The 27,244-nt window shown below is 36.6% G+C and overlaps 2 protein-coding genes across 2 annotated transcripts; both read left to right on the top strand.

Annotated features, from left to right (window-relative positions):
- The first annotated feature begins 625 nt into the window (after positions 1 to 625).
- On the top strand, positions 626 to 17,438 carry LOC121381372 (synapse differentiation-inducing gene protein 1-like). The gene is made up of 4 exons (XM_041510658.1): positions 626 to 940; positions 10,285 to 10,367; positions 12,856 to 12,975; positions 15,703 to 17,438. Exons 1-4 carry the CDS (start codon positions 928 to 930, stop codon positions 15,868 to 15,870), a joined length of 384 nt encoding a protein of 127 aa, XP_041366592.1. The 5' UTR covers positions 626 to 927; the 3' UTR covers positions 15,871 to 17,438.
- A 4,372-nt stretch (positions 17,439 to 21,810) lies between these two features.
- On the top strand, positions 21,811 to 27,033 carry LOC121380564. Its single transcript, XM_041509435.1, has 4 exons — positions 21,811 to 21,925; positions 22,819 to 23,022; positions 25,271 to 25,395; positions 26,408 to 27,033. Exons 1-4 carry the CDS (start codon positions 21,891 to 21,893, stop codon positions 26,494 to 26,496), a joined length of 453 nt encoding a protein of 150 aa, XP_041365369.1. The 5' UTR covers positions 21,811 to 21,890; the 3' UTR covers positions 26,497 to 27,033.
- Positions 27,034 to 27,244: the final 211 nt, after the last annotated feature.

Here is a 27,244-nt window from a genome sequence, read left to right as displayed (position 1 = left end):
CACCAGGTACAGTTGTGCTTGTAACGCGTGAAGTAACACTATTTTCTGAGGAACCAAGGTAGACAAAGACGATTTCAGTTGTATCCGAAACTAGCAGCATAACCCCACATTTTTATTTCAATTTAAACGTGAGAGATGGTAGTAATATATCTATGGAGTATATGTTGATCTACCTAGGTGGATCCATTCAAATGATTGGGTTTTTTCTCGTTCCAACCAGTGCACGACAACTGGTCTAAGGCTGTGGTATATGATTTCATGTCTGGGGGAAGAGTGCAATGGGGAAAATGTAGCGGGTTTCCTCTGATGACTACGTGTCAAAACTACCAAATTGTTGACATCCAATAGCCGATGGATGATTAATTAATCAATGTGCTCTAGTGATGTCGTTAAATAAAACAAACTACTTGATATGGTAGTATACATTATATGTTGATTTTATTTATAATTATGCGTGATTTATGTTATGAAATAATATCTCCAGGTTAATTTAACACAGTAAATTAATATCTCCAGTGTAAGGGGCGTTAATATCTATTTATGATTGATAAATCCGTACCAATCTGCGTTGACGTGTTGTCAGTTCGGTGAGTCTGTGATTGATACGTATTGGATAACTGTAGGACTGAGGTAACCGAAACTTCTTGCAGAGTTCATGTCTTCTGTTGGGTCGCTCGACTTAGAGAACTTGGTGTGACATTCTGAGACCAGCTGTTGAGACAACTAGTGTGTTTGTGGACATATTTCCAGACGTCATCCACTCGGCACATGAACGCTGGCGGCACGTCGTGAACGTGTAAACGGAGCGCTGTGAAATTACGCATCGGCTACAAAGAATCATGGGATTGGAATCTGCATTTGACTATAGGCATTCAGCGTGATTTTTACTTCTTTTTTCTTTTCTTCTTCAACGTTTCAAAATACAGAATGCATCAAGTTGGTAAGTCTGTCACTGTTTGGTTTTTTTAAATTATATGTGCAGTTTATATGGGTTTTCGGTTTAGAGAGGTGCATTTTAGTGGTAAATTACGAGATGGTGAATAACATCCGGATTGAGCAAATTCCTGTGTATTGAGGTGTCTCATGAGCGTACGAGATGGCGGGGGGGGGGGGGGGGGGGGGGGGCACCAGGAGTGGACCAAATCCCCAATTCGGGCAAAAACGATAGAGATATTCGGGTAAGCTGAGCTGGCCTGAAACCTTTTCAACATGTATTTTCATTAGTCTACCCACAATTTTAGGTGCAATCCATGTAAAAATGCGTAGTAATTCGTGTGCAACCATATATAGCTTTTTAGCAGTAATGCTAGCATGAATAAATGTTTTCCAGCTTCAGGCATTTCTGTTTAATTCGGGTAAAAATCGGCCTCCCCACCCCACACCCCACCCCACCCCCACACACACCTTACAGAAATTGGGGACCGTACGCCTTTGTATGGTTCGTTTTTGATGGCTTGCACTATATATTCAGGAACGATATCTGTAGTGGAAGGGGACACAATCTCTAGTGAGGATGCCAGTCTCTAGTAGGGTGGGACATAGCCACATTTTTGTAACCACTAACTGAGATGGTATTAAATACTTTTACGACCTGTTTTCGATACTGAAGACTTGATTTTAGGATTTAACTTGCAGACAAAATTATATTAGTATTGAAGTGAGATCTTGCGACAGTGGAGATTTTCCTAAGTAGACCTGAGCAAAGTCAATTTTATTATTTGTCCAAATTGACCACCAACCAAAAAAAAACCTCGTTTGTATAAACCTACCAGCATTTTAGAGTATTCGGAATGACTATTCAAAACGAATGGAGACTGAGGACGTGGATAAAAATACGATCAGTTTCTCATTTATGAACTCTTGACTTGGAGTCGAATGTTGCTAAAATCCCTGCAAACGCGCCTGCGACGAAGTTGTAGTTGAGATACAAATTCGATACGGCGGCGGCGGCGGCGACGGCGACGAAGACTATGGCATTGTATATGCACACCTAGATATTAAAGTACGCACCACCCAATTTTGACCATGTGACTCATACTTCGCAAGTAATTGTGACCATGCCCTGGATACAAAACACTGGAATTCAAGTTCGGGGTATATACAGAAGATGTTGAACAATATTGACAGCAGATAGTACTGTCCTTACATCAGTATTGCATGAATTCAAGGGAAAAAGACAGAAATCGTAATGCCTGAAAATGTATGATACTTATCTATGGAATTGCAATCATACTGATGTGTTTCTTGTTAGTAATTTATTCATGTCATCTCGGTAAATAACCAGTAGATGCAGAATATGTAACAACTCTCAATACCTGTTTTAAACCTCGTCGGCACGGACAACTACTCTAGGTACTTTTTTGGTATAATTCAATGCATGTGGTGCTTAATTAATTTCCTTGTGTCTGTAATTAACTTTAAATCACAAATCACTGAAACGTAAGCTATAGTTACTCGCGTGGACATTCACAGTGGCGTAGGAAGGTGCCAAAAAGTGGGGAGGGACCAAGACCAAATTGTTTAACGTGCACATTCAGAGCACAGGTACCGGTTCATCCGTCCAGGACAGGAAAGGGCGGAGGGGCGATGCACACACATATATAATATAAATATTATATATATATATATATATATATATGGGGGATACTTTTAGTACGTACGCATTTTGGGGGGTGGGGGGTGGGGGGTGAAAATTTAAGAGCCATTTTGCGTACGCTTGCGTACGGCGGGGGGGGGGGGGTGTTATTAGGGTAAAATTAAAATATATATATATAGTTAATTTGAATAACACTACAAATTTTCTCATTGATCTAGGCAGTCCTATTGTTTATCAATATTTTGTTGTCATGTGCCCCAAAAAAGTTGTACCTACTGGTACGAGGTTCCGACTTTTAGGTTTATAGTTCCGAGTTAGTTCCAGTTTTATAGTTTTGTGATTAAATCATTAAACATGATTTGATTTTTTTTGTAATTAAAACAGAGCAGACGTTCCGGTTTATAATACATTTAGAAACATTTTATTCGTCGTCAAGCGTTGTTTAATACATTTGTACAATGAGCAGTATTCATTAATTATAGTATACCATGATGACATCGACGGTGGCATTGTCTACATTTACTGGTACTGACTGACAATCTTTTGCGTATGTACGCAAGGGGGTGTATGGGCACTGGCGTACGCATGCGTACGGGGGGGGGGGGGGGGGGGTGCAAAAAATCGGAAAATTGTGCGTACGTACTAAATGGATGACCCCTATATATGTATATATATATATATATATATATATATATATATATATATATATATATATATAAACCATCGCTGCTGCTGCTGGATCAAAACAAATTAGGAGGGCACATGCCCAACCCTTTCCCGCACCCCCATCCCCGATTCCTACGCCAGTGATTCATCTCGATAATTTATATAATTAGTCAAACGTCAGTATATCAATGTTGAATGTTTGTTTTGTGGGCGAGGGAGTTTAAGTTAGGGTGTAAGTCTGTCTGTATGGACTAATACTGTAGGCTGACATAGAGGGCTGTTTGATCCAGTCATAAATAAAAATCCATAAGCAACAGTTTCATTGGACCTGTTGGCATTCATCAAACTTATACCACGCCACTCTTCCTGCGGCGCAAAGCCCAACCCTTTCAAATCTTACCCCTCTAGGGCACATTATAAATAGAAATAATTAAATATTACTGGATTTTGTTTTAAGTGCCCGTTCAAAACTGCATCATTATAAATAAATATAGTTTAACCATAGCACATATTTTTGATTGACGTTTTGAATTATTCCCAATTTCCCTGTTTGGTTAATAGATCAAATTTGACCCATTAAAATATATACCGCTCTGACCAACGAATGGTCTTGCACGATATTTGACATGGGGTAGGTGTGCCTGAACCGTGAAGAAAGGATATAGGTACGTAATCAGAGTTTAAGTCAAGACTAGTTTATTGGATTTTGTATACTTTGTATGTTTTGTGACCTTTAAACATCAATAACAGTGAACAGTTCCGAGGCAGACGTATTAAACCATGACTGAATCACGACAGTTAAAGGTTTGATCAATCAATGCATTCGTCCTTGTAACATTGGTAGAGAAACAGTAGTGTGTTTATTGACTGATGTTGTTAATGTTTTACCAGGAGGCACTGGCCTGTATTGCATCATTGTGGACATCCGCATCTTGTGTTGGAGAGTTCTAAATCAATTGCTCTAGGCGCGCGTGCAGAACTTTATGCAGTGAAAGGGGGTCCACACTGTGGGAGCAAAGTGTCTTGGGGAGTTAAGAGTCATCCTCCTTCAGCAAATATATTGAAGATAGAGGGGTTCGACCCCAGTGAAAAAAGCCTTGCACACGCGCCTGGAAACGATATGTTTTGTAACGCCGAACACTCAACCACGACGACACCGAGGCCGGTCGAGGGGAGAACATTTTAAACCTTGTAGAGTAAATGAATTTTGTGACTTTAACAGCATGGCAATGCCATACAAATTGCATCAATCTGACATCCTTAAAGATCTGAGTCTACATTCTTAAAGTTTTGTTGGTACCGGCCCATGTCACACTACACGTTGTGTGTGACTGTTACGTCCCAGTGTCATGGACAGAAGAGTTGGTGTGAGCCAACACTTGCGCCCATGGCAGGCGTGTGTTACAACAGCTTGTTCTGAACGTGCACCCGAAGATAAGACAAAGGGCATATTTCAAAAGTGGCCAAAAATTCAAATGAGCAGCTCAAACTTGATTTTTGCCTTCAATGATGCCGTACATGTAAAAGAAAAATCGAGTTTAAGCTACTATAAACATTAGAAATAACAAAAACACATAGTGTACAAGCATTAATATTATAAATAAGAAAAAGTAATTAATATCCAGTTTTGTTCATGAAAAGACTTGTTAAGCGGGGGCATGTTTAAATATCTGTAAAGTCAGGAATGCCTTTGCAAGAGTCATGACTGTCATTTCTTAATGAAGTATAATGATAAAGAAAACACTTGAAAATATATATCTACGTTTGGTATAACGTGTTCATTAAAATTATACTGATGAAATGTATTAAATTTTATTTCCGTCTGATATCAGAATATAATTTCCATCCGAGACCAAAACTAAAGTGCCTATAGAAGACAAAGGGTTAATCAGAGAAGTAAGTTAGTTAACCTAGATTTCAAACATGTTTCTTGGTTATGAAAAAAGATTGGAAAATCAAAGTTCCCTCATATAAATTTGGTAGAATGTTGCACTGATTCTGTTAATTTGGCATCTTTCATTTCTATCAAGGTCCGACACAAAAACTATTTGAGCTTCACTAAGTCAAAATGGGTTAATTAAGGAATGGTATTAAATGCAGCTCCTTCTTCCTCCTACAAAGCTATAGTACTTTACTTCCAAATGTGAATGACTTAAAAGGAATACAAGGGAAAAGTTTCAAATTCCACCCGATACCAAAACGAATATTTTGAAATATGCCCCAAAGTTCCAAATGATGTTTACTTATGAGTCTATGAAACGTGATTAATTGGGATTTACTACTGACGGCGATAAACCGGCCAGTGCGCTGAACCGTGGTTCCCGGCTAAGCAGTTACTGGGCTTAGTTGCAAGAATAGCATCTTTCTCGTCACGCCTGATGCATGTCTGTACTTGTGTGGACATGAATATGTATATAGGGTGAATAAGGTTGAATGACAATAAGTACATGTCTGTACTTGTGTGGGCATGAATATGTATATAGGGTGAATAAGGGTGAATGACAATAAGTGCATGTCTGTAGGTATGCCCACGAAATACTGGTAGATCAAATGTCGGAAATTAACGTGCTTATCTAAAATAATTGTTCAAGCACGCGTGTTGTGGACACAACGTCTGACTTAGGCCAGGCATTGTACCCAAAACATGATGGTGGATGGGAATTAAAAAAAGGTATTTGCAAATTAATATAATAAAAAATAATCAGAAGTAAAAAAAAAAAATTGTGGAAATTTTAATTATTGCCAAATTTATGTGCGTCGAACCAAAAACATTGAAGGCAAAAATTGGACGCAATATTGACAGTTATCTAATAATAAATACTGTAATTAAATAAGTTTGAACCAGAAATAGAATCAGTCCTGAAATAGAACCAATGGATACTTCTATGGTGGGTTCGTAATTTCTCACAACAGAATCAAGATTCAAATAATAATTTAATTTTCATTTAACGATAAAAAAAAAAACCCCACACATGTTGTTAAAACAAGAAATGTATGGCTGTTTACACTTGTAGTCTTAAATCGTTTAATCTGTTCACAGGGATTTATCCAGAATAATTTACTAGGGTCCCATACAGTCCACTGAATAATGCAGTACACCAGACTTAATTAAATATATATAGTGGGAATTTTTAGTACAGAAATTGGGAATTTTCAGTGCCACTTTCTTTTGGGAAGGGTCCAATGTTCGGACAAATTCCTGGTTCCCATGTTGAGTTTATACACTGGCAAACTATGTGACCACGAAGAGTGTAAAGTGGTGCGTTTTATTGCTTATTTTGCCGACGACGCTACAATAGCATCACATTCAGTTGTTACAAATTATAATATAATGTGAGTATTAATAAACAATATAAAAAAAATGGCAACAAAAAATATTTAATTTTCTTCTCGGGAGTATAAGCTGTGAACATTTGAAGTCACTGTAGTACACATAAGTATTATCACATTCACATTGTGTCACTTGAAATTCCACATATTGTCTCTCGCAGAAAGAGACAAAATCTAATTAAAAACAAAACGAAATAAAACCCATCACGTTGTCATAAATGATTCTGTTTCTCTGCCTGGCAAATTCTAAATCGAAATAAATCCCGGTTTTTTTTAAAACTGTAATAATATGTCGGTTATACTAGGTCTGAAGTATAAAAATAAAAAGGCTCCAGTTTCAATACGTTTATTTCTTTCTTTCTTTCTTTATTTTATTGTGGGTGTGAAGGTAAATGACTGACTTTCAAGTTCACTTACCTAATCAATTTAAATTTAGCGGTGTAAAATAGATTTTAGAACGGCTGGAGGGCAGGTGGCTAGGTTAGTGTACATGGGTTTTAATTTTCTTCCGCCTCCGAGTCAACATATATCATGTATGTCTTGTGACTGACATATTGCCCTATGGTATTATCCACGTAAGTGTCGTCCTGTGGCCAACACGAAATCTCGCCATACACAGGGCCACTAATCAGTGCACAACAGGGGTGAAGTGACTTCAGTATATCTCTCACAGCATACATTGGCGGATCCAGAGGGAACTCCTCTTTGAAGTACCCGTTTTAAAGATTTTTTTTTGTTAATTCATCATCCGCAATTAACAACATTAAATTGCCCTGAAAACGCGTCTCTGAGCGTTTTTATTTCTAATGTTTCTGGTCATCATGACCCTGAACCCCATAAGATTTCAATCCTTTTGGAACCTCCACTCATTTACCTTCGACACACTCAAATTGTCCTTTTCAGAATTTTGTGATCCCCCTTGATGAAATCCTGGATCCGCCCTGCCATATTCCTCTATGATACTAAAATCGCTATATATAGTCAAACTGGAGCTCATCAAGTTCAAGTGAATTAACGTGCACATTCAGAGCATGCTGTTGTAGCGCACGCCTGAAATGGGCATAGATATCGGTATCGGCCGGTTCCTCCGTCCAGGACAGGAAATGGGGCTCATCACTGGCAGGGTGGGTTAAATACACGTCTCCCCTCATTCCTTTATTTTGATAGGTTTATAATCTGCCACACAGTCCAGTCATGTATATATAGTGTAAGAAGGTGGGTAGGTTACGTATTTCACACCTCTCCTTTCTTCATTGCGTCAAATTTACAATGCTACACAAAACGTCCGCATGTTTTTGTCTCTGTTTTGTGGGATCGATTCCCGTCGGTGGGCTCATTGGGCTATTTTTCGTTCCAGCCAGTGCACCACGACTGGTATGTTAAAGGCAGTGGTATGTGCTATCCTGTCTGTGGGATGGTGCATATAAAAGATTCCTTGCTACTAAAGGATAAATGTAGCGGGTTTCCTCTCTAAAACTATATGTCAAAATTACCAAATATTTGATATCCAATAGCCGATGATTAATAAATCAATGTGCTATAGCGGTGTCGTTAAACTAAACAAACACACTTGTCTGTGTTTTGTGACTATAGTATTTATCATTTATTTACGAGTGAAGTCTTGAAAACGTTCTCTTCTAACTTAAACTTGGTAAAGACAACTTAAGGCAACTATTGTTAACATTCACTTTAACGTATCGGTTAATGGGAATGAGATGTAGCTATAGTAATAGAGTTGTTGTCCGAGCGGAGGGTAGCAGGATCGATACACCTTAGTGCACCCGTTGGATTTGTATTTACTGTGCTAACGAGCAAAACGAATTTTATTTCACAGTCTTAGGTATGTTCTCTTCTGTCTGGACAAAAGTTAAAGTTTGTTTTGTTTAACGACACCACTAGAACCATGGGTGTACATAGGATTTTGAAAAGGGGGGTTCCAAAATAGATTGCAGAGATATTGGGCATATATTTCTATGTTGAGTTTTGAAAAGGGGGGTTCCAAAATAGATTGCAGAGATATTGGGCATATATTTCTATGTTGAGTAAATATAATAATGTCAGATATATTAAATTATAAAAAAAGCGATTTCAGGGGGGGTTCGGTAGAACCCATAGAACCCCCCCCCCCCCCCCCATGTACGCCCATGAGAACACATTGATTTATTAATCATCGGCTATTGGATGTCAAACATTTTGTAATTTCGACATATAGTCTTAGAAAGGAAACACGCTACATTTTTCTATTAGTAGCAAGGGATCTTTTATATGCACCATCTCATAGACAGGATAGCACATACCACGGCCTTTGATATACCAGTCGTGGTGCACTGGCTGGAACGAGAAATAGCCCAGTGATCCCACCGACGTCTGTCTGGACAAAGTGCGTATAACAGATGCCGTGCTGCTAAATCCGGAGGTTAAGAAAATTACCATTTATTTATCACATACGAAATTTAACGTTTGAATAATAATTATGACTCAACAATTACTGCTGATTTGTGAATACTCATGTCACATTTTACCTGTGATCGTTCAAACAACGTTCGTCGAACAGTTTGATGTACGCAGTTACTCTACATTCATAAATCAGCGGACCATCAAAGCCTGCGGCGATTTGGCTAATTGATAGTAACAGGTGAGAAACACGGGCCCACGGCCTCAGTTTCCAGCCCTGTTAATGATCAACAGTTTAAACTACGAAACTTACAGTATGGAGCAAAACTGTAAAATTTAATACTGTAAATAAATTAAACACAGTGGTTTAATGGCAGCTTGGGATAAAAACGTAGGAATTAATTATTTTTGTTGATTCCACTAAAATGTAGATGTAATACTTTTATCGTTGTATACTTTATACACCTATATTACATGTATTATTATATTCAAAAGGATAGACCCTACGAATGTTAAATGCACTTTTAATGTTTAATACTGGTGGTGGGGGTACGTATGCACGAAAACAACCCAAACCTCAGCGTATATGTCAAGAGAATAGTAAAGTGGTGGTTGAGGTGGGGGTGGGATGTTGTTGGTTTTGGTATGTTTTGGGGTTGGGTTGTGTTTTTTTTTTTGGGGGGGGGGGGGGGGTTGGGGGGTTGTTGTTTTGTTTTGTGGGGGGGGGGTAATTTTTTGGTGTTTGTTGTCTTGTTTTTGTGTTTTGTTGTTTTAACTTTATGTATGATAAACTACGTGTGAAATCTATTGGAGTTTGTATTTGGATTTGTTTTAATTCGTGTGTCAAAATAGATATTAAAGATAGTTAGCTAAAATATATATATGTAATTAAAAAAAAATAATAATAAAAAAAAAAATAATAATAATAATAATAATAATAATAATAATAATAATAATACTAATAATAATAATATAAAAAAAAAAATTTAAGAGACTAAATTTCACGGCAAGCGTTTGTTTCAGCGCTGGTATGGAACAAATTGTCGGAAGTGTTTTTTGTCATAGTTTTAGTTGTACATAGAAACTACCTACTCTGCATTTTTTTTTTTTTATGTTTAATAATAAAAAAAAATACCTCCAGTTGAGTAATTTGCATAAGAGTGAGGCGAGTTGTCTGGTGTGTGTTGAACTCATTACACCCGTCAGATGAATGATAAAAAAGATTAACATAATGATATAGCGAGGCTATTACTGTGTGACGTACGACTAATGTGACTGTTTTAATGTGTGTATTTCAGACGCTGACATCCCCGTCACTCAGACGAATGCTGCCTGTCTGGCCTCGTACAAACCGCGGGATATCGACGCAGTACAGCTCGGGGTACGTCCATCGGTACATCATACAAGGGTTCTGGGCGCATTCAGGAGGCCGAGCGCTCGCTGACAGTTTGACTATAACCGTCGTCTTCTATCACATCCCATTCATCTAACCTTAGAAGCAAAATAAAAACCAGTCTAGTCAGCGACCGCCCGCCCTCCTATGACGTATGGGTAGGCCGTGTGATCGCAAACTGTTTGGCTGGTATCATCGTCTTCTTTCATATCAAACCGGCCTCGTCGTGGTTAGGCCATCGGTCTACAGGCTGGTAGGTACTGGGTTCGGATCCCAGTCGAGGTATGGGATTTTTAATCCAGATACCGACTCCAAACCCTGAGTGAGTGCTCCGCAAGGCTCAACGGGTAGGTGTAAACCACTTACACCGACCAGTGATCCATAACTGGTTCAACAAAGGCCATGGTTTGTGCTATCCTGCCTGTGGGAAGCGCAAATAAAAGATCCCTTGCTGCTAATCGGAAAGAGTAGCCCATGTAGTGGCGACAGCGGGTTTCCTCCTAAAATCTGTGTGGTCCTTAACCATATGTCTGACGCCATATAACCGTAAATAAAATGTGTTGAGTGCGTCGTTAAATAAAACATGTGGACATGTGGCTCAAGACCGCAAAACGTTCCCGAAGAGATTCCTCGGATTCTCCAACGCAAATAAAAACCCAAATATATATATATATATATATATATATATATATATATATATATATAACTGTCGCACAATTTACGGTGGGCGGGGGGGCGTAAATGGTTCCCTATAAACAAATTTCATGTATTTTTTTCAAAATGTATCTCAGTAATATGAGGCGAGGTGGGGGAGAGGGAGTTCCAGTACTACTAGCGTTCCTTGTAAGACAACTAAAACATTTGTTAGTATGTGTATCAAAACAAAACACTATTCTACAGACCCCTCAAGCCACCACCCACAAATTTTAGAACTATTATGTTAACTCTCATCCAAATAATGTGTTTTTCCCCGGTCCAACCAATGCCCTACGACTGGTATATCAAATGTTGTTGTATGTGTTGTTCTGTCTGTGGGGACAGATAATATAAAATATTATTTCTGCTGATGGAAAATATATCTTGTTTTCTCTGAATATTAGTAGTAGACTACGTGTCAGAATGATCTAGTGATTGACATCCAAAATCCGATGATTGATTAAAAACACATTTTATTGCATAAACAACAAAAGGATTGGGCGCAAGTTTGCCAACTTACTTGGCTCTCTCCTGTATACATACAATATAATGGCGACAATTACTTAATTATAATATAATCGTAATTTATACATATAAAATTTGTGTACAAATGTATTTGAATTGAGGAAAAGAGGGTATTATGTACAACAGGATTTTGAAAGAAACTAGAAAAAACAACAAAGAAAGAAAGAAATGTTTTATTTAACGACGTACTCAACACATTTTATTCACGGTTATATGGCGTCAGACATATGGTTAAGGACCACACAGATTTTGAGAGCAAACCCGCTGTCGCCACTACATGGGCTACTCTTCCGATTAGCAGCAAGGGATCTTTTATTTGCGCTTCCCACAGGCAGGATAGCACAAACCATGGCCTTTGTTGAACCAGTTATGGATCACTGGTCGGTGCAAGTGGTTTACACCTACCCATTGAGCCTTGCGGAGCACTCACTCAGGGTTTGGAGTCGGTATCTGGATTAAAACTCCCATGCCTCGACTGGGATCCGAACCCAATACCTACCGGCCTGTAGACCGATGGCCTACCACGACGCCACCAAGGCCGGTAACAACAAAGAAGTACATGTGTCTTTAATCCGATGATTAATTAATGTGCTCTAATGGTGTCGTTAAACAAAACGAACTTTAAATTTTAATTTTAATTTTAAAAAAAGAAAGAAAGAAAAACATTAATATCTGTAATGTGCATTTGTGGTCGCAGTGGCATTAATTTAGAGGTCATGTGATCCGAGTCTTCAGGAAATTGTGCAAGGGGAATAAGAATAAGACATAATTGAAACGTGTCTCCAGATTTAGTGAATCTGTAACATTCTGTTCATTACATCATATCAGAGAGGTGAGGGCCTAAGAAGCTGGATAACTGGTGCCCAATCTTTTTGTGTATATTATACAGTGGCGTAGCGTGGGCGGTTGCCCTGGGCGCAAAAGTTTTGACTGGTGGAAGGGACTCGGGGGAATGCTAACGGTATACTGGTTAGGGGGCGCAATACTTGCCTTTCCCCGGGCGCTGGTAACCCACGCTACGCCACTGTGTATATACATTATATGCAGTCAAATATGTTTTCAATCAAACAACAATTAACCTCGAAAACAGATTGTTCATATAGCTGCTGTTAAATATACAGTTTTAGAACATTTCCTTTATGCACAGTATGAGCAACTGGAGTGTTTTTCTTATTTGTAACAGTTATATGTTTTTCACTATAATTTGCCCAGACTTCTTTACATTTGTATGTTTTGGGTTTTTTCGTTTATGCAGATGGAGAACGCCCAATCTATGTTCCAGGAGCGTCCCACTAGTCATTTCAAGTTGTCTCTCTTTTCCTGCTTGTGCTGCTTGGTGCCGGTAGGGGCCGCTGCACTCTATTACTCCAAAAAGGTGAGGAAACAGTTATCAATGATGTCCTTATAATGTATAATCTCAGTAAAAAGCATCTGAAAACTGCCAGATCGGTCGTTTCGTTCGCCCATTTTTCAGAACATGATCGATTCATTTAAATGGACCATAACGTGTTTCGCCAACAGGAAATGGGTTACCTGAATTTCGTTTTGCGTTTCTTAAATCGTTTACGCATTTTTTCTATTATCAGAGGCCTGAATGACATTTTAAGTGGCGTAAATATTACCCTTATGATAAGACACACGTGTTTTTACAGCAAGACTGTGGCCACCACCTCGATTGTGGTTGTCTAAATGTGTGTTGTAATCGAAAATCAAATTATCAACAGTGTTTTAATATTGTCTCCAACATTCACGACCATGAGGATTAATCAGGATTTGACAACATTGAAAATGGGCAACCGTGATATTAAAGCTAAACGATAGAATCGTTATCTTCGATCAAGACAGTATCTGTGCACAATGCAGACTCGAATGTGTATTTGTCGAAATAGCCCCTGCGCGTGCTGTAACTCACCGTGGTGCAGGGGTGTAACATTCTCTTTGAAATTGAAATTTTGAGTAAAAGTCAGTATCTATCTGTGGTATTTGTATTATTGCACAGTTCTTTACACTGTGTTATTTGTCACATGAATTTTTTTATTGATGTTGATCATCACATTGTTTTTCCATTGCCACAGTTTGACACCCAGTAGCCGATGTATTTTTCGTGCTGGGGTGTCGTTAAACATTCATTCCTTCATGCATTGTCGAAATAGTGGTCGATCCCATGAATATCTATCTAGTGTCTTGTCTAAACAGGACTGCCAGTCCAATACTAGTTTACTAAAACAAAACTAGCACAGAGCTCATTGAAAAAATATAGCTGTTATTCAAAAAATATAGCTGTGGTGACATGCATTCATGAATCACTGTCAAAACAGTGATGATACCAGGTGTTCGCGAAAGATTAGCATATCCTGCACCACCTTGAGTACTGTCATCACATCAGCAATGTCCAACACTTCATCTATTGAAGTTAGCCACCAGGATACGTGCGTACGTTTTTGATACCAATGTTAGAAGAAACATCTAAACATCCAACAGAAATGATTGAATACGGGGTTTTTTCACTTATATTTTCATATTTCACTAGAATAATAACAATGTATTAGGAGACAGAGGTTTTATGCATTTGTAGCTTCTTGGGGCGGGTCGCAGCCCAGCTTTGGTAAAGCATTCGCCTGATGGTTGGACTATACCAATTAAAATTCCATAGGCGATCATGTTAACGTTTGTGTTTAAAAACATTATATGCAATATATCAACCAAACTATGACCTACAAATATCAGTACTACAACCCCTACCTCAAAGTATTAACTGCAGAAAATGGTACCTTTCATGGCTCATTTTCGGTATAACCAGATGTTTCTACAACACCCCTAGTTTCGCACAAAATTTTAGTACTTTTTTTTTACAGGTACCCCACACATGTTCCAAACACAAGGCTAAAATCATACATTTTTAGCCCAGATGAAACTATTGTTTTTTTTACAACCAACACACTCACATTTATAACCAATCACAGGACTTGTGGTGTTAACTTCTCTATCAAATGTTCGGTGCACCTCGAACTTCGACCCAGCCGGAAATTAATTGTTTTAGTGCTACCTGATACGCGGCCGTTCTAGGGTCGATCCCCGTCGGTGGGCCCATTGGGCTATTTCTCTTTCCAGCCAGTGTACCACGACTGGTATATCAAATGCCGTAGTATGTTCTACCCCTTCTGTGAAATGGTGCATATAAAAGATCCCTTGCATGTTATGGAATTCACGAGGGCTATATTTATGTAAAGCAGAAATATCGTGTAGCCGGTGTTATTTCTTATGAATGTGAATTGTGAAAAAAAAGGAAAACTAAACAGTGGTCAGTGTAAAGCTCAAATAAAAGTTTTAGATGGGGAAGTTGTAGGTTCAGTTATCAGTCAGCACATGACTAATGTCACTGAAAGTATGAATTTTATTTTCAATTGCAATATAGTTTTATGCAATTAACTAATATTTTATTTTATTTATATATATATATATTTATTAAATGTTGTAATTTTTAAATTTATTATTATAATAATTATTATTATTATTACTATTAATACTAGTCATATTAATACTAGTAATTTTTACTAATGAACGGGGGGATGACCGGGGGGAATGCCCTAGGGAGGAATACTAGAGGGAGGAAGACCAGGGGGAAAATTACCCTGTTACCATATTTTTATATACAAACACAAACGTTTAAACCTTTTTACAGAGAGAAATGTTAGATGGACTCTCTCTCTTCTCTTTCTTTCTTTCTTTCTCTCTTCTTCTATTCCTTCCAGATAGCGTGACGTTGGAGGAAACGGAGTTTGAAATAGACTTTAGTGCATTTAAAAATATGTTTAATATATTTAATATGAAGTGGAATGCATAAATTAAAGTATTTTTATTATTTCTAAATTGTGTTTTGAATATATAATATAACGTGGAATGCATAAATCGTAGTGTGCATTTTTATATTTTTTTTAAATGTGTTTTAATATAAAGCGGGACGAATAAATCGTAATGTTTTTGTAGTTGGTTTTTTTTTGCGTATTTTCTTTGTGTGTTGTGTATTTAATATAAACCGGAAAGTTTAAATCGAAGTGTGTATTTTTTTAGTATTTTAAAACTGAGTTTTATGTGTTTTCAGTCAAGGTCAGCGAAACAAAATGGCGAATGGGAGACGGCCTCAATGTACGCCAAGAACGCTAAAGACATTGCTATCGTATCCATCTGTCTGGGCGTGTTCCTTCTTGCCATAGGAATTATTATTTTCGGCCTGCTGTATTCGAAAATCATGACGACAAACAGAAGCTGATGATAAGACTTGCAAAATCAAGATAATTGTGCCAGAAGATTACAAACAATACTTAATATTATTAACGACGTATTGAATTTATGTTTGGCCATTTATGTGAGAATACAACAACAGGTGTGTGATGGTTTACGTCTGGTACGTCAGAATGGTGACGATATTGTTGAAAATACCTGGCGTGTATTTCACAATTACTGTCAAGTTACAAACGCAGATGGGATGAACCCTTAATGTATAGCGGAATGTCGGAGGCTGTATGTGGAAAACAGTTACTGATTCTGTGTGATATCTCTCTCTCTCTCTCTTTCGTTCTTCCCCTCTCTCTCTCTCTCTCTCTCTCTCTCTCTCTCTCTCTCTCTCTCTCTCTCTGAAAATCTCATCATTGCATGTTACAACTGCGCAGTTACTCTTCATCTCTTCATCTCTTAATCTCTCTCTCTCTCTCTCTCTCTCTCTCTCTCTCTCTCTCTCTCTCTCTCTCTCTCTCTCTCTCTCTCTCTCTCGGAAAACCTCATCATTAATTTTCATGTTAATAAGTAAGTTATGCTCGATTACAGAGACAGAACAGAGAACACCTCGTATTGCAATGACCTGTGTGTTAGTATACGTGTGTGTTATTTCATGTGATATATAAACATACAAAGTGAGTAAAATACGGATTCTAACCTACTGCAGCGAATTGCATGACATTTGACAGTCCGCGGCCTTAACCTCGGTCTTGATATGTCTTTACCTCCAAATTGTGAATGTGAATAGGAGAGGCCTTAATTCTGACACAAACAAAAATTAATATTAACAGTAAATCTGAAGAAAAAACAATGATATTCAAAACGGCAATAATAGTATATTTGGAGTCATGACTAAGTCTGATAGAAAGATTCATAAATAACATGAACTACAAATTAATTTGGTTTATATTTTCTTTTTCATTCTTATTACTTTTTCACAGTTTAGCATTTATTTACTCTCCCAAAAATCGGTACGTCAGTTGTTGGTTTTTAAAATAATTTTAGTATAAGTTTGTAGTATATGCTTGCATTCAAACTTATGCAACATTGTTTTCTTTGGGAGATTAAGTTTTTGTTGTTGTGGGGGGGTTGCGGGTTGGGGGTTTCTTTTCGAGAGATCGATTTTGTGCGTGCGTGTGTATGTGTGTTTGTGGGTGGGTGTGTGAAAGGTGTTGTATTTGCTGGCACTACTCATGACGAATTTTATTTGCTGAATACGGCAAATTATATTTTAGGATATCAAGTTTTCCAAAGGCGGGGACATGTCCTTGTAGGCCTAACTTGCTAAACTCTATTTGAATATTCCAGGCATTGTCAGCACTGACCCCAACAGTCCCTCAAGTGACTTGCTTCTACCATGCCTGATAAGATTAAAATGAGGTGGTCGAAGCCGCAGTTTGTTAATATTTACTACTATTCTAAAATTGTGCAGTGACGCAAATGCAATGTTTGAAAATTATGTCAGTCTTGTTTTAGTTGTGTAATATATTGTTACAAAAAGCAGTACAAAATATTTATATAAAAAGTATTTGTAATTATGAAATAAAGTATATTGATTCTGTATTTGATGTTCTTTGTGTTTTTTATTGTTTATATATTTTGTATGGACTTATGTTTCGTGAGGGGCGGGACGTAGCCCAGTGGTAAAGCGATCGCCTGATGGTCCGGTCATTCTAAGATCCATCTCCGTTGGTGGGCTCGTTTGGCTATCTCTCATTCCAGCTGGTGCACCACGATTGGTGTATCAGAGGCCGTGTGTGCTATCTTGTCTGTGGGATGGTGCATATAAAATATATCTTTCTACTAAAGGAAAAATGTAGCGGGTTTTCTTTCTTAAGACTATATGTCTGTCCAGGATAGTGGGTTAGTAGTTGTTAGTGGTTAGTGAAATGTTGTGTTAAATATATGTAAAACACACATGTATGTTAAAGGGTTTTCCAACAGGTTGTATACATATTGTTGAAAATGTGAATATTTCTTAGCCTGCATCGGTAGAATATAATTTCTCTTCATTGTCTTGGGTCAAAGTAACTTGCACAGTTGTCGAAACTCTACTCTTATAACCACCGCTCTGGTGTAGAAAGTTAATGTTGATTGATTTCAATATTACGTCAGACGGGTGTGGCGGACTTGTTTATGAGGGCGTTAATGAATAACGCTAATGGAATGGAGTACACCGGTCATAGATAACTAATGTAATCTATAGTTTCGTAGTTTGTTCATTAAGATCGACCATCCATATTCAGTGATCCACGACTAGTATTTCAAATGTAAACAGGCACGGCGGAACAAGGGGGGACTGGAGGGCTAGAGCACACATGTACACACACAGTAATTCTGAATCAAAAATATTATTGGTAGTAAATCTTAAGGCAGAGATGAATTTTACTTGTAGAATGCAGGTAATTGCATTTCAGGATTTGTCATTTTCAAAATGTGATCGGGAGCATACGCCCTTGACCTCAGCCACACACACACACACGGTCCCCAATATCTACTTGTTTTCGCCGTGCCTGGTAAAGTTTTCTGGTTTCCCGTTTTCTGTCCTGCTCGGAGGAGCTGGCAGTGGCCAGAACTCACGCCCACGACAGGCGTGCGCTATAAAACGGCCTGCTCTCAATGTGCACGTTAAACCACGACCGTGATCTGTCTGTATTGTAAAAAAAAAAAATTATACTTTGTTTCTTTTCTTCGTATCGATATCGTGTCAACCAGGATAAAAATGCCTAAGTAGTCTACCTCCCCCACCCCACCCAATCCATGTAACCCACTCTAATCATATCGATTCAGACCACGTAACCCTACCAGCTTGACCAGTAAGTGAACTGACCAACTGTTCAAGTGAGTGAATTAACCATCTCGTCAAGTGAGTGAACTGATTAACTCTTCAAGTAAGTGAATTGACCAACGCGCCTTTGTTTTCGAAGCCTGTCAATTGCACCTCGTCATTGCACGCGCTTTCGACTGGTTATAAAAGTAAAACCTCGGACAAATCTGTACAAGATCAGCCGAAAACGTATTATACTAGTTATATGTCATGGATCCCGTTCGATTATTTGTGTTGTCTGTTTGTATCATTGGTAAGTGCTTTGTTTATCTACTGGAATTTGTTTTGGGTAAACTTGATTTTCTTTTTAAAGGAGACTGGGTGGGTGCTGATGATGATAACAATAACATTTGTAAACCATCTATATTACACTCTGGCACCTATTCGTATTTACGTTATGGTAATAATTAACAACATGGGCATATAACATTTTCTACGTCTTAGTAGACTATTTTGTTGAATATATATATATATATATATATATATATAATATTCTATTCGGGATAACATGTTTGTTGTTTACTATCTGGAAAACAGAAAAATATCGCTTGCTGTTAACTGATAACCTATAATGCTATACCTTTCTTCTTTCATTTTGAATAAATAATTGTTTACGGTGTTGTCTAATATATTAATCGATGTGCTATTGGATTGGATTTCTTTCACTTTTGCTAATCAAGAAGTTTTATTGATAAAGTATTACATGTGGTAAAAAAAAATTGCTGAACAAGCAGCAAATAATTAAGGTTTGCATGTAAATGTTTTCCAAAAATTATCAAACGGTTATTGGATCAGCATAAATTTTTAAAGTTATAATTTCTAAACCAATTCTAAACACTATGCTGGTGTTGTTTACCTGTAGCGAGCATCTGTGGCACCTGCACCGCGTGTCCTGGTCAAACGTTTTGCAAAGAGAAATACACGACCACTTTGAAACTCTTCCACGAAGGCATCATTATGTGTCCGTAAGTTGATGTATTTTATTTACTGATATCAAGTTCTTTTATATTGTAAACTATTATGTAAACTGTCGTATATGGGCCGATTGTCTACACACATAAATGAATAAACTAATTGTTCGTAAGTTAAACGTTTTTCTTACACACCCAATATTGGTTAGAACACTATTAGTTATTTTTGATAACACACACTAATAACACATACGTGTGATAACAATGTAAAACCATGCGACCGGGTCCAGTGAAACAACACGATCGAAAAGGACTGTTCTTTGACGTAGAAGGTCTCGGTGGTTAAAGAGACATTCCCGAGTTTGCTACATAGTAAGAGGTTTCCGACTAATAAAATAGTTCTACGATTAAACTTACATATTAAATATATTTTCTTGTTTAGAATATCAGTGTCTGTATAATCAATGTGTTTCTGGTCATATTAATATTTGTAAGAAGCCCAAACTAGATTTTGTCTTCAAATAATTTCGTACGTACGAATTTTTTTTTGTAGGAAATAAAATAACATTTAACCTAGTACAAATATTAGAACGATCAGAAACATTTTTAATATACAGCCACTAATATTGTAAGCAGAAAAATACATTTGGTATGTAACTGCAGTCGTCAAAAAGTCTGTTAGTTGATAATATCTTAAAAACACACTCTAGAATGTCCCTTTAAGCCATCAGGCATAAGGCTGGTAGGTACTGGTTCACAATCCGGTACCGGCTCCCACACAGTGAGGTTTAACTATTCAAGGTTTAACGACTCAATGGGTGTGTATACCCAGAACACATAATTGTACCTTAATTGAGTATAAGCACGAAAATAAGTGTAAATGAATGTTATGAATGTAAATGGGTTTTAGTTTGAAAAGATACTTAAATTGTTTTTGGACCCGTTTTTTTTTAGCATATGTATGAAATAGAATATTACATTCGTGTTTGTTAGATACCATTTGTTTTATTTTAAACTCGTTGTTTAAAAAGGTGTTTAACTCGTTTTCGCTCGTTAGATACTTTTCAAAACAACTCATTGTAAGAAAAATCGTATCAAATGGTCACTCATGTAGTATTCTCTATTTATTGTAGACTGATGTCCATCATTTTATAATGAGTTGCGATATGTAGCTCGGAATTCTCATTCGAACCTCGATTTAAGTGTCGTAAAAAAAAAAAAAATGTTCCTTTATATGAACTGTAAATATGGACATTCAATCTTATATGTATCAAGGCATCATAGAGATACAATGTAACAGTGATAAATACTGTCCAACAAAAGAAACGCGAATTGATTAATACATGTACATGTGTTTTGTTGTTCAGAATACATTTGATATGGTAAATAGACGTTCACACTTGATAGTGCGTTTAATTAAATAATTTAAATAACTTAAAGAAAACTTAATGATTTCGGTTTTTTCGTTGTTGAAAAAGCTCTACTAAACTTCTAACAAACTTAGAAAAGCGTGCTGTTTTCTTTTTAAATTTAAAAAAAAAAATAACATTTTAAAATCCCAAATTTATGGATCCATTGAAAACCTGTGTAATGCTGATTTCCAGATACATGTCCGATTTTCTTAACTGCTTTGCCAATGCGTCTGACAGCTGTAATGTGACTGTTCCTCCGGAAAATCTCCGAATAGGACAAACACTAGAAGAACACTGCCAGAATGGATCATCTGTTAGTATTGGTGAGTTTTCATTGCACTTTTAGCATGATCATGATTATGACTTCTTGTATGAAATAATTCTTATTTAAATATGAAAAAACTGCAGGGTTTTTTTTTATGGAGTCGCGGATTTAGATGCGAGTAAATATATCTTAATATAATCATCATCACCATCATCATCATTACGTGTATTGTTTTGTTGTTTTTTAAGCAGTGATAATTAAATTATTCGTATACTATACCAGTGTATATTAAACTTCACCTTGGAAAAATCAAAGATTCACTTATACTTTTTTCTTTTTTCAGGAGATTCATTTATACCATTAAGTATAGATTATACATTTTGTATTTGTTATTTCTTTTAAAAATCATCATTTTAAAAACATTTTAACTGAACATGTGTAATATACCCATTAATTGTAATGAATAATTAGTTTTGTAGCAGATAATCGAGTGTTTTGTGGTTCTTTGTTTCAGCTGGGTTTGTGGCCGCGCCTCTGTGGTGGGTAGACGTGGTTAAGGAAATACCCGGCACATGTGGAACTGTTGATACGTGTGTTCATATGGCTATTTCAAGATCCGATTTCTACAGCTGTTCGTAAGTATATATAGTTCATTAAACTAGGGCCTCCACAAGTCCAAAATTTGAGTACCCGACACTAAATAATGAGACTAAGGAATAAAGTAAAATAGCATTATGCATCTTAATTCCAGCGCTGAACATGGATGCCAAATCATGACATTGTATTGCATTCCACACTTTCTACTTTTGTTTTTCCTCGATCATGATAAAATGATGTAAACATATATAATTGAGTGCTCTTTCTTGCACAGGTACTCGAGCCCGTGCCCGAGTACTCGTGGAGACCCTACATTAAACCACTAGTGACGTCTTTTATATACTATTCAAAAAAAGGTAGTGGAACCTGAAATATTAATGTTAATATCAACTATTGGACAGAACATACGTTTTGACCACAGACTTCCTAGTAAAGAACGTTCAGGTCTGTTTATCAACACACCGAAACACATCCCATAGTTTGCACATGCATCACGCAGTTGCCCCGTACACGTGCTTGGGGTATCATTCTCGATTTTGACCATTTCCAGGAAGGTCCATTAATCACCGTGGAACATTATTTTTGTCAATCTTTTTCATTCTGTTGATCATACAGTTATTGTTTTGTTTTTAGTAATTTTTATTGTTTGAATTTGCGATTTACTGATAAAAAAAAAACCCGTCAACTTTCAAATTTCACTTCTGACCCCAATCGTCCTTCAAGATTTTTGGTGGTCGTAAAACCTACTGTAATACTGAACTACCGGTTGTAATGTTTGCCCAATTAATTCACTATTATCATATAACCATTCCCCACAGCTAATATAGGCCTACCGTACAATTTTTGCAATTGTAAATTCTTATTAGAATTCCCCTACTGTTTTTTTTAAGAGTATATTACAACAGTGTATCCTCGATCGTTTTTGTTTCAGCACTATGTTGTCGACACTTGACTGTATCGAGAACAAGACTTCAGCGTTGTGTTTGGGTAGCTCCTACACGGAGTACACGGAGGAAGACATGAAGATCCACAATGAACTGAATAAGGACTGTAGTCACTGCGTCCAGGGAGCCCCCTGTCCAGAGGTCGCCACTTCAGTGCTGCTCGAGCATATTGCTGAACCACTACCGTGTTCGTGAGTAGTTCGTTTACTCTCTACTGGTGTTTGTGTTTACATGTTTTTGTTTTTTTTAAACATATATTTATTCATTTAAAATAAATGAAATAGATCGGCAAACAGGCTGTAGGCCTATGTAAATGCCTCTCCACGATATAATTTGACATAATACATTAATTGAAATAAATTATGAACATGAAAGATTACATAAATAACATTTCAGGCATTGCATACAAACTACAAATACTTTGTTGGATATAGAACTCGCATTCGTAAATATACATGAGCTACGTGTGTAAACCATATAAAATACAAATTTTAAGCAAAACATGCAAATTGTGCACAGATTGTATTATCTTTAGGTTCAATTCAGAAGGATAATCCTTATTTCCAAAAAGCACTGTTTTAATGTCGAACCTCTGTTATAAAAGAACATGGTTGGGCGATTGTGCACAGATTGTATTATCTTTAGGTTCAATTCAAAAGGATAATCCTTATTTCCAAAAAGCACTGCTTTAATGTCGAAACCTTTGTTATAAAAGAACATGGTTGGGCGATTGTGCACAGATTGTATTATCTTTAGGTTCAATTCAGAAGGATAATCCTTATTTCCAAAAAGCACTGCTTTAATGTCGAAACCTCTGTTATAAAAGAACATGGTTGGGCGATTGTGCACAGATTGTATTATCTTTAGGTTCAATTCAGAAGGATAATCCTTATTTCCAAAAAGCACTGCTTTAATGTCGAAACCTCTGTTATAAAAGAACATGGTTGGGCGATTGTGCACAGATTGTATTATCTTTAGGTTCAATTCAAAAGGATAATCCTTATTTCCAAAAAGCACTGTTTTAATGTTGAAACCTCTGTTATAAAAGAACATGGTTGGGCGAATATGATCATACAAAGGACAACAGAACAAAAAGTGGACTGTATCTTCAAAAGGATGGCCACAACGACAATAAGGATTATCATAAATGAGTCTTAAAAATCTGTGGGTATTTAGATCACTGCAATCTAAACGGAGTCTACAACGCATAATTTGGTTTGAGCGTGATCCAAAATCTAAAAAGTATTTATGTGGTGTTTGTTCTAGTGGAAATGTTGCCTTTTTAAATTTGTTAAAAAAGTTTAAATTTCTAATATTAATATCGAGGGCATTCCAATCCCGAACAGCTGACGGCAAAAATGATTTCTTATATAGTTCTGCTCTAGCACGAATGTTTTTCAATTCCTCACTGTCATTACTGATGGGGGCACTAATGTTGATAAAGAATTAGGAGTCATACCTTTAATCATTTTATAAGAAGTACATGTTTTGTGGAATTTACGACGTTGGACTAAAGGAATAAATCCTGTTAAATTAAATTTTTTATTGTGGTTAGTGCCTGTGTTTACTTGTATGTTCATTGCCTGTGTATTGTCTTTAAAATTATTGCATTCAGGCACGGCAGACCGTTATTCTGAAACACGATTATTTTGTTTTATTTTAGGCGCATAATCCTCTCATCCACCATCCTGACCATGGCTATGCATTTTGTATAGTATAAACAGTTTGACAGTACGAGAAATAAGTGGGCCCCTACCTGTAATACAATAATTAGGGACCGCGGACAATTTTTAGGAATTAACAAGAATAATAGTAATAATAATTTTTGTTGTATTGATAGAACACCTTTTAATTATAATATATATATTTTTTAATTTAACAATTTATAATATAGCTAAATATTATGTTAAGTAAGCCTGTTTTCTTAGCAGAGTTACTTCGTCGGCAAATATTAACAAATAGGCAAGTAATTGACTAGATCCTGGATTGAAGAGAAAGTTATTTTGATAATTTGTTTGGGTTTGTTTTTTCTTGAAGAGAAAGTTATTTTGATAATTTGTTTGGGTTTGTTTTTTCTTGAAGAGAAAGTTATTTTGATAATTTGTTTGGGTTTGTTTTTTCTTTTAATTTCCATGGTATGCTGTTAAGTTTAGGTCATACCTTTCCGTTATACATATTAATAAATAGAACATGTTCAGTGATATATTATAGTAAAGCTAATAGCATGGGCGGATTAAGGTGGGTTTCCCAGTTGCACGGAAACACCCCCCCCCCCCCCCCCAACACACACACACACACACGAGACAAAAAACAATTGATATCTAAATTGATGTTCACGTAAAATTTATAATTTCAAATTCTAAACTTTTACATATTGTTTCGGAAACCCCTTATCTAAAGCATAATCCGCCCCTGAATAGTACTTTGTAATTTTGACAGCGCGATGCAGAGCTCACTGTCCAGTATTCAACACCATCCTCATCTGGCGAACGAGTCGATGATAGAAGATTTACAACGCCATTTTAAAGAGTTCCAACTGCTCTTTACAGCTCTGTGTGGCACGGGTGAGAATTGCTGATTAAATAGGCATACACCAAATTTTAGATCTGTATTTACAGTATCATAAATACCAGATTTTAACGATATTATATTTAACGATTTAAAATGATCACACAGTGTTCATTAGAAATTAAAGTTAAATACGCATTGTATCAGAATCTGTGAATGTTCTCCTTATTAAAGGCATACTGTCACGGATTTAAGAACCTTATTTTTCTAAAAATAGATAATAAATTATAATTCTTACATTAATTGTTGGAAACCAAATCTAGTTATCGTATCACCTTAACTAAACTATGATGGAGTGAAATCCATGTCATCCCTATCGGCAGTTTTAGTTTTTGAATTATGGACCATTGCCATAATTCAATTATTTTTACAAAATGTCATTAATAAATGGAGTATGGTGATTGTGAAGATGGTTGAATAAAGTACATTTATGGACAAATCAAATTATTTTTGTTCAGGTAATACTGTTAGAGCATTAAATAGGTCAGTGGTCTTGACAATATGCCTTTAAAACCTTCAAACAAAACCATACAAAGGTCAAATCAAGGACTGACAAACAGAATTGGTCATGATTTTCATATTAATAAGTGTCCACGGTTAAAACTTCTAGAATATCCTAAAAGATAGCAATTTGATTTATGTATTCAAATTATATAGCTTTCCACTCGATATAGGACTATGTCCCCAGTGTAAACTACATTTACAAATAGAAAATACGCCAAATAATGGACTACTGTCCTTTTTGTAATGAGAGGACGCAAGTTCTGGTTGTCTGGTCTCGTTATTATGTAGACCTACTTGTACACATACATTTTGTATGTACTATATGCATGGATACGCTGGCTACGTACCATGTTTAGGTGAAATATGGGGTACCTGATGAAGAAAAAAGGAACAAAAGTTGTAAATTTTATATCAAACGGTACCCTGACATATATACTGCAAGAAAAAGAAAATAATAAAAAGATCACACGTATATTTATATTTTTATTTGTTTTCTTTCTTCAGAAACCGTCTGTGTAAATGGGAGACTACTCATCTTGACAACCTGTCTACAGATCGTTTGGTATTTGTTTGCTGAACTTCACGAACATTAATGTTCCAACAGTCTGTCCCGAATTTGCCAGCAGTCACCGTCTCATGCCTTTTGTATTACAACCGATATGCATTTTTTTCTCAGATATTCAACAGGTTGTTCAGTATTTACTTTGTATGAATGTGAATTTGTATTTGTATTTTTAGAATAAATGTATTAATAAAAATTAGCACTAAAATTCCTTGTTTATTATTTCAGTTCGTCGTACGTTTGTTCATATTAACATCTTTTACATTTTAGTACATTTTATACCCATGTTATATATTTTTTCACTAATACAAAAAGAGGAAGGTCATATCTAGACAATACATGATTGAACATTGCCACGACTTTGCAAATAGTATTTTTTTTTTTTTTTTTTTTTTTATTCATCAGTTGTCATCACGCATATTCACTCACGTCTGCTAAATGCATTCTATCCAGAACTAGTGGTTAGAGACGGACGTTGTTATAGTAGTCTTACACCTTTCCTTTCATTTCAACTTATGTTCGTGCTGTTATCCAATTAAGGTTCAAGAACGCTGTCCTGGGCACACACCTAAGCTGTCTGTTCAGGACAGTGGGTTAGTGAGAAAGAACATTAGAGGATGTGGTCTTACACCTACCTACCGAGTCGTCAAAACTCGCTCTGGGTGAGAGCCGGTACCGGGATGCGTACCCAGTACCTACCATCCTTATGTCAGATGGCTTAACCTCGACACCACCAAATGCGGTACACTTTTCCAATGAGCTGTCAAAACTCGATTGGG

This window comes from Gigantopelta aegis, chromosome 9 (assembly GCF_016097555.1).
Source record: "Gigantopelta aegis isolate Gae_Host chromosome 9, Gae_host_genome, whole genome shotgun sequence".
NCBI lineage: Eukaryota > Metazoa > Mollusca > Gastropoda > Neomphalida > Peltospiridae > Gigantopelta > Gigantopelta aegis.
This window is presented reverse-complemented; position numbering and strand designations above follow the sequence as displayed.

What these genes read in the sequence shown, in the direction of transcription:
- LOC121381372 (XM_041510658.1), top strand. An exon ending in TCGACGCAGTACAGCTCGGG is followed by an intron (nt 10,368 to 12,855) that starts GTACGTCCATCG and finishes TCGTTTATGCAG; the next exon opens with ATGGAGAACGCCCAATCTAT. An exon ending in CACTCTATTACTCCAAAAAG is followed by an intron (nt 12,976 to 15,702) that starts GTGAGGAAACAG and finishes ATGTGTTTTCAG; the next exon opens with TCAAGGTCAGCGAAACAAAA.
- LOC121380564 (XM_041509435.1), top strand. Translation starts at nt 21,891, where the DNA reads ATGGCTATTTCAAGATCCGATTTCTACAGCTGTTC. An exon ending in GCTGAACCACTACCGTGTTC is followed by an intron (nt 23,023 to 25,270) that starts GTGAGTAGTTCG and finishes TAATTTTGACAG; the next exon opens with CGCGATGCAGAGCTCACTGT. An exon ending in TACAGCTCTGTGTGGCACGG is followed by an intron (nt 25,396 to 26,407) that starts GTGAGAATTGCT and finishes TTCTTTCTTCAG; the next exon opens with AAACCGTCTGTGTAAATGGG.